General features: G+C 38.9%; 1 protein-coding gene across 1 annotated transcript; it reads right to left on the bottom strand.

Moving 5' to 3' along the window:
* Positions 1 to 212: 212 nt before the first annotated feature.
* On the bottom strand, positions 213 to 1130 carry LOC147893638 (calcium-dependent protein kinase 20-like). The gene has a single exon (XM_087386333.1). The coding sequence runs from the start codon at positions 1128 to 1130 to the stop codon at positions 213 to 215; it is 918 nt and encodes a 305-aa protein (XP_087242459.1).
* Positions 1131 to 6877: the final 5747 nt, after the last annotated feature.

Raw genomic sequence — 6877 nt, 5'->3', positions numbered from 1 at the left:
TCCCTTGCTCAGGGGAGGCAGGAAAGACGCTCCCACCGCTGTGTCATCTTAGCTTTAGAGTATAAGCAATCATCTGATAATGACTCCCTTGCTTAGGGGAGCCACCAAAGATGCAAGCATATAATTTTTTCGTTTTTCAGCCATTATTACATTTCGAGGAGCATAGGTAGACTATGAAACAACTTCCCGTGGCGCGTATTGTTTGATGATCATCAAAGGGCATGAATAAGCTGCTTCCTGACATAACAATGCCCACGATCACTAAATGTTTTCTCTGGCCAGCAAATATTGTGGGTGGAGGCTGGTGCTACATGGTTTAACCAAGGGTGATCCAAAATGCTTCTTGCAGTTATCCGCTCCAGTGGATCTTCCTTCAGCATCTTGAGCAATAAATCTCTGCAAGCAGGTGTTAAAAGACAGTGATTTTGTCCGCCTAGCTCTTCCATCAAGCCGTGGATTCCTCCAAGATGTTGTGACGGCAAGTGCCCAGTGAGAAGCTGGTAAAAGGTGATACCCAGGCTCCATATGTCAACAGCTGTGGAGTAACACCCGTCTAACACCTCAGGTGCCATGTACCAAAGAGTGCCTACCACCTGCTGTAAGCGTTGTACTTGATGAGGGAATGCATAAGTCGATAGGCCAAAGTCTGCAAGCTTAACTGACTTCAAGTCCCTCGGGTCAGCTAAGAGGATATTGTCCGGTTTAACATCCCTGTGAATGACCCCTTCTTGATGGCACAACATTAGCGTCTCTGATAGTACTGTAATGACCAACTTTGCCTCGTACTCAGTCAAGGGTCCCTTGTGCAGCAAGCGATTGGCCAACGATCCTCCCTTGCAAAAATCCATGATGATAAAAATGCAGTCCCGATCCACAATGAGGTCCTTTAGGTGAACTATGTTGCACGAGCAGAAAGACAAACGGCGGTGGATATCTATCTCTCTCCGTAAAGCCTCTTTGATCTCTGTGGGAAAGGACGTGACGTCCTTAAACATCTTGCAAGCCACTTGATTACCGGTCATCTTCTCAAAACAAAGATACACAGCACCCTGACCGCCCTTGCCAAGAAGGGCTCCGAGTTGGTAATTGCCAATAGTGATGCCTGCTCCGAAATTGTTGGTCGGAGGCATGGTGTGTCGAGATGGCGAGGCAGATGAGCGTGGATGAAAAGGAAGAGGAAGGGCGAATGGGAAGGGAGGTGAAGCTAGGTGGGTGGATGGATTGATGGGGTGAAGAGACGGCTTCTGAGGAGACAGGGAAGAAGAGAGCTCGCCTTGTCTTGTTGGGCACTCTTCTCTTCTGAGACAACAGGGAAGAAGAGAGCTCTGTCTTGTCTTGTTCATGCAAAACGAAAAGCACGTGGTGTTCTAAAAACGCGACACGCGTTTCTATGTAGACTTGCCACTTGTAAGCTTCTTATAGTGTTCCTATGTTCACGCTTCCCGGCCGATATTGAGATTGCAATTAGCTATGCAACCAAAGCCCTATGCAACTCCCTACTATCAGCCGTCCTTGTTGCCATCGAGTTTAAGTAGACAAAAATTTGGTGTAGCCAATATTGAAAGTGCAATTAGCTGCAGATTGGTGTGTTCAGGAGCACCAATGTGCAGCCCGCCTTGTTTAAAGCCCTGGCCAATCGAATGGCTCTGTCATGCAGATGGCTATCAACAATCCTTGCTGCCATCATTAAGGCATCGCGAGCTTGAATAAAGTCGCAATGACCATAGACTATATAGCTTCATACTTCGACCACGTGAACATAGATCGTCAATTGAGTCAATGTGGACTCAAAGTATAATGGTTGGATTCACTCATAGGAGAGTGTGCACCAGCTCTCTAGTTTTACCAAAAGCTACGGCTTAATTATTTGATGTTTTGCACTCAAGGCACCTTAAGGGAGGTTAATATACATGATGAATTCGTGTGAAGAATGGCCAAAGCATGCTTCCTTCTTAGTGTTTCTTCTTTTTGGTTATTATGTCAAAGTGTTGCCTATAAAACTTAGGGAAAATCTGTTTGGAGGGGAAAGACTTGTCAATACGTAAGAGTAGTAATCATTGATCAAGGAGCATGACAATGCATAGGACTATCTTATTTCAGTTTGGCTAAGTGTAAGAACAAATGTTGTTGAAGTGATGACTCTAGGGACAAATCCTTAAGGGGTGTCTTTCAGTTACATTCATGTATGGGTTTAAACCCATGCATTCTAAGTATTTAAAATGGTGTATTATTAATTTAATTATTTCCCTTCAACAAAGGGTAAATCCATTTTTCTCATGCTATGATAACTCCCTTTTCATTCCTACTAGAAAATGTGCATAGCTCGTTTGGAGGTTCCTCATATGGTTGGGTTTTTTTTTAATGTTAGATTATCATGTTGTGATTACTCATCTGAGGTGGGTTCTTCCTCCAGTCTCTAGTATTTTTCAAGGATGTAGTAGCAATCGTTTGTTTTTGTACTATGCTTAATCCATATAGTCTATGGTTTACAAAAGTGGGTAGAGTATAAAGCCCTTTTTTACATTTTGGATCGGGGTCATGGTTCAACTTTGCCTTTCTCATTGGTTTCATGACTTTACTTCATTATAGTCTTCTTGGCCATGATACTACTAAATAGAGGATAGGCCATGGCTCCTCATTTCTAGTTGATAACTACATATTTTAGTTTACATTCGAGAAGATTCAAGTTGGGTGTTAGTCTTGGTAGGGAGTGGGATTTGTTAGTTGGGAGGCTCTCTTAGGTTTGATGAACTGGCTTTGTGCTGTTAAGGATATATTTGGTTTGGTTTGAAAGGATTTTTTTTATTCTGACGGATGTATTGGCCCCATGTTTTTCTTTTCCCTTAGTAAGGATCTATTTGATTTGAATAATATAAATTTGTACTTGCAAATGCACTGGTGATTGCCTTTGTGTGGCTTTGATTGTTTTAGGTTTTCTTGGTATTTATCTTAGTAGTGTTGTACATCTGCCACCTAGCAAAGCCACTTAGGTTAGACCAATAGAAAGTATTTCCTCCATGTATGTGGGGGTACACCACCTCACGTGGGCCTTAAAATTTCTAACTACTACCGATGACATAATGTCATAGCACGGTCATCCCTAAGGACATAAGTTCTAACTATGGCTCTAAGGTCCGTTTATTGATCCTAACTAACAATCACACCAAGGGTGAATTAATGAACTAATCCATAGTTCTTCCCTCACCCTTCCTTGATGTGATGAACAATGAACTAATCCATAGTTCATCCTTCACCCTTCCAGTGATGGTATACATACCAAAGCTATGATTATGTATTCATATGATTCTTCAACTGAAAATTCTTCAAGCTTGGACCCATGCTACAGATGAAAGCGCACATCTAAGCCCATTGATGTGATGAACAATGAATTTGGTCTCATAGTGATCCATTGGCAATACACATACCAAATCCTATGACTGTGTGTTGATATCATTCTTCAAGTGAAATTCTTCAAGCTTGGACCTACGCTTCATATGAAAGAGCACATCTAAGCCCATTGAAAGTATACATACCAAAGTTATGATTTTGTTTTCATGTGATTCTTCAATTGAAATTTTTCCAAGCTATACCAACACTTATCACTCTATTCCCATGCAGAAGTATCCATACTCATTATGTATGCTCGAGCAGAGTTTTGATAGGGTATTTCGTGTTGTCATTTGTATTGTGGCTGTGCTTTTCTATTTTACTTTGTAGATGGGAACAAGTTTTTCTAGGGGTGTAGGTCATTGGTCAAATATAGGAACTATGATATTCTCCATTGCCTGTAGGATAAGTAGCTAAAATTTACTACTTTTTTTAAGATTGTACTATTTCAAACCTTCCAATGTGTGTTCCTACTAGTGCTTCGTGATTTTGGTGGGTTGGTGCAACAATGAGCAAGTTGAACTCTCAGTACCATTTGTTGTTAAGGAGATTTTTCTCCATGTTTATCTATTTTCTTTTAGTTTCTTTGATGGGTCGATTTTGCTTATCTAAGTTCTATGTGTGCTTTGGGGAGTCGAATGATTGTAGGGCTATTGATGTAAGGTTTCAACTCAATCACAAGCTCTTGTTTATTTATTTTTTTGTAGTGTAAGCAATATTAGGCTTGATTGCACATGGTATGTGGTGTATTAATTACTAATTGCGTTTTTTGATTAAGTGGTTGGGTCTCTTTTGGGTTATCTTGTGATAACTTGTGAGTTTCTAAGGGTGTTCAAGATAGCAAAAAATATACAGGAATGTTCATTCACCTCCATTGCTTCTTACATATGTAAACAAATAAAATTTTCTATACATATCACATTGGATGCAATGTAGATTATGCCTATCCATAGAGATCTCAACACTACCTAAATCAAGACCTCTCTAATGATAGCACTATTGGCCATAATTTGAAAATCTGTAAAAAAAAGAAAAGTTGAACGAAAAGTGACCACAAACTTTCATTTCAACAACTTATAACCATAGAGAGACAAAGAAATCACACAACAAGATGAGAAAGTTAACACAAAATGTGAGCACAGAGAACGTTCAAGTGCAAAAATGTGTGTGTGTTAAGAATTAATAATCCCATCAATACATGAGCCATATAATTAATTCAATCATTTGGATAAAAAAGCACTGGTTGGAAAATATAAATATATAAAACTAAATTGAATTACCTTTTGACAATAATGCAATCCAAAACTTTTATGAAAAACGAAATAGGCGAGCTGGCAAAAGAATTTTTCTTTATATTGAGTTTGCTAACTAGAATTAGTACAAAAATGTCGAATCCGTCAGGTAGTTCAGGCTCCAAGGTCAAGGTCCACTTACCTGCCACCATCCAAACCAACCAATTGTTAGAACAAAATCCTTGGGCGCCAACTCAATATGTAATATGTTACTACCCTCTTCCAAAATCCAAGGTATGGGGGGACAAGGTCCATAAACAATGTGCATGGATTTCGTTAAAATTTTTGAAACATGCAAGGGGAAAATATAAAACTTTCATGTCCCCCCTCCCACCAAATATAAGGATATACCTTGAAAAATATGCAAGATTTTAAGATTTGTACATATTTTTCATAATATGTGAGGCCCAAAGGGGGGGGTCTTTTGGATGAGGGGGGTAAAACAAAAAATACAATAAAATATGAAAATCCATCCCCTTTCAAATGAATGTAACTTTTTCATGTGTTACCCAAATTTCAAGGTGTAAAGACACATTTGAAGCTCTTTTAGTGTAGAATACAACTACGTTAATTTGATTAATTTCTATGCATGGCATATTGTTTAATTCATCTCATACTCAAGATTTTGGAGTTGGCGCCCCAGGAGAACAATGAAGTTGAATTTGGGTAGATAGGTAATGCCTGTATCCCCTGGCTTGTTATTGCTTTACCAAAGAACATCAACATACCTTTCGAAATTCTAAGAGAAAAAAAGGAGCTTTATAGGAATGTAAGAAAATAGTTGAGGTTTACAATCTAAAGAATTTTTAAAAACCCTAAGGGGGGTAATCTGCATCCCTTAGTGGTATTTAAGGGCTAAATAAATTAATTGGATTCAAGCTAGGGAGGTAAACCCCTCCTATGAAAGTTTTAAAAAAGTAAAAATGAAAGTAGAGAGGTAAAAATTTAGAAGTTTTAATTACTAAGAGAATCCACCTGAGGTACCCTTCATTAAAACTGGGAGGTAATCCTCACCCATGGCAATTCACCAACAAAAGTAAAACCCATGTTTAATAAGGGTATTAGAAAGTGAAAGAAAGAATGGTTCTCGCTTTACAATTTAACAAATTTAAAAATGTAATTGAAGGGTATAAGTAGAAATTAATATATTACTAATAAAATAAAATTATAAGGTTATAAAGCTTAAATTCCCAAGATAAGGCTTATAAATCTATATATATATATATATAGAGAGAGAGAGAGAGAGAGTTACAATAAGTTAGTAGGTGACCAAGAAGGAAATAAAGAGAGAAATAAGTAGAAGGAAGAGAAGAAAATGTAATAAAGAAATATGAAACATATAAATAATTAAATAGGTAGAAATTAATAAATTAAAACATAAAAATTATAAGGCCTAAAAATCAAAGATGAGGGTTATTATGCCTAAATTAATAAAAAGGCCTTATAATTTTTATGTGCAAATCTTGAAAGAGGTGCAAATCTTGAACAGATACCACGACTGCAGCAGAAAATTCAAGAGTGCTGCAAAAAAGATGAACATTTTGTGAAGAAAGAGACTACCCTGCTGGCCCAACTACAAAAATAGGCCGAAAAAGAAGAGTTCCTCACGACCGCCACCCCATAGATGGTACTTCCTCATGGCTAGGCAACATCCACGGTCAAGGTTCGTGAGCCTGTTCTTTCTTAACATGTACCTTCAGGTCAACTTCTCCCAGCCTCCTCTGTGACACAACCTCTCCTCACCACCACGGCATCCTTGCATGTCTCACCAGCTTGCACTACACCTTCTCCACTGGTCCCCCCTCCCTTGGTTGTCTACAAGAGACCGGCGTCACTGAACGACCCCGCTGGAGTTACTTTCAAGATTCATAATGAAGTCACTCCTCCTTCGGACTTCAAGCCTCCGAAGTGTGAAAGCCATGCCCCCATCCTCGCATCCCAGGCATGATTGCTCTGCATGTGGTTGCACACCTGGCACCCAAGGAAGAGCTGCAAGAGACGGCCTAGTTCACTGTTCGTCTCTATTTTTGTTTCTACCACTAGGTTTTCAGCTGAACAGAAGGTTTCGATTATCATTAGAGGTGGCACTGTTAATGATCAGAACTTCTGTCAGAAGTCTGTTGGTCTTTTTTGACAATTGTATATATATTTGACTCCATATTAATATAACCCGCATTTTCAAAAAAATTAATTAATTA

This window comes from Dipteris shenzhenensis, chromosome 15, assembly GCF_047967505.1.
Source record: "Dipteris shenzhenensis isolate YYH24624 ecotype China chromosome 15, Dip_SZ_1.0, whole genome shotgun sequence".
NCBI classification, from domain to species: domain Eukaryota; kingdom Viridiplantae; phylum Streptophyta; class Polypodiopsida; order Gleicheniales; family Dipteridaceae; genus Dipteris; species Dipteris shenzhenensis.
Note: the sequence above shows the minus strand (reverse complement) of the source record. Positions and strands in the feature narration are given on the sequence as shown.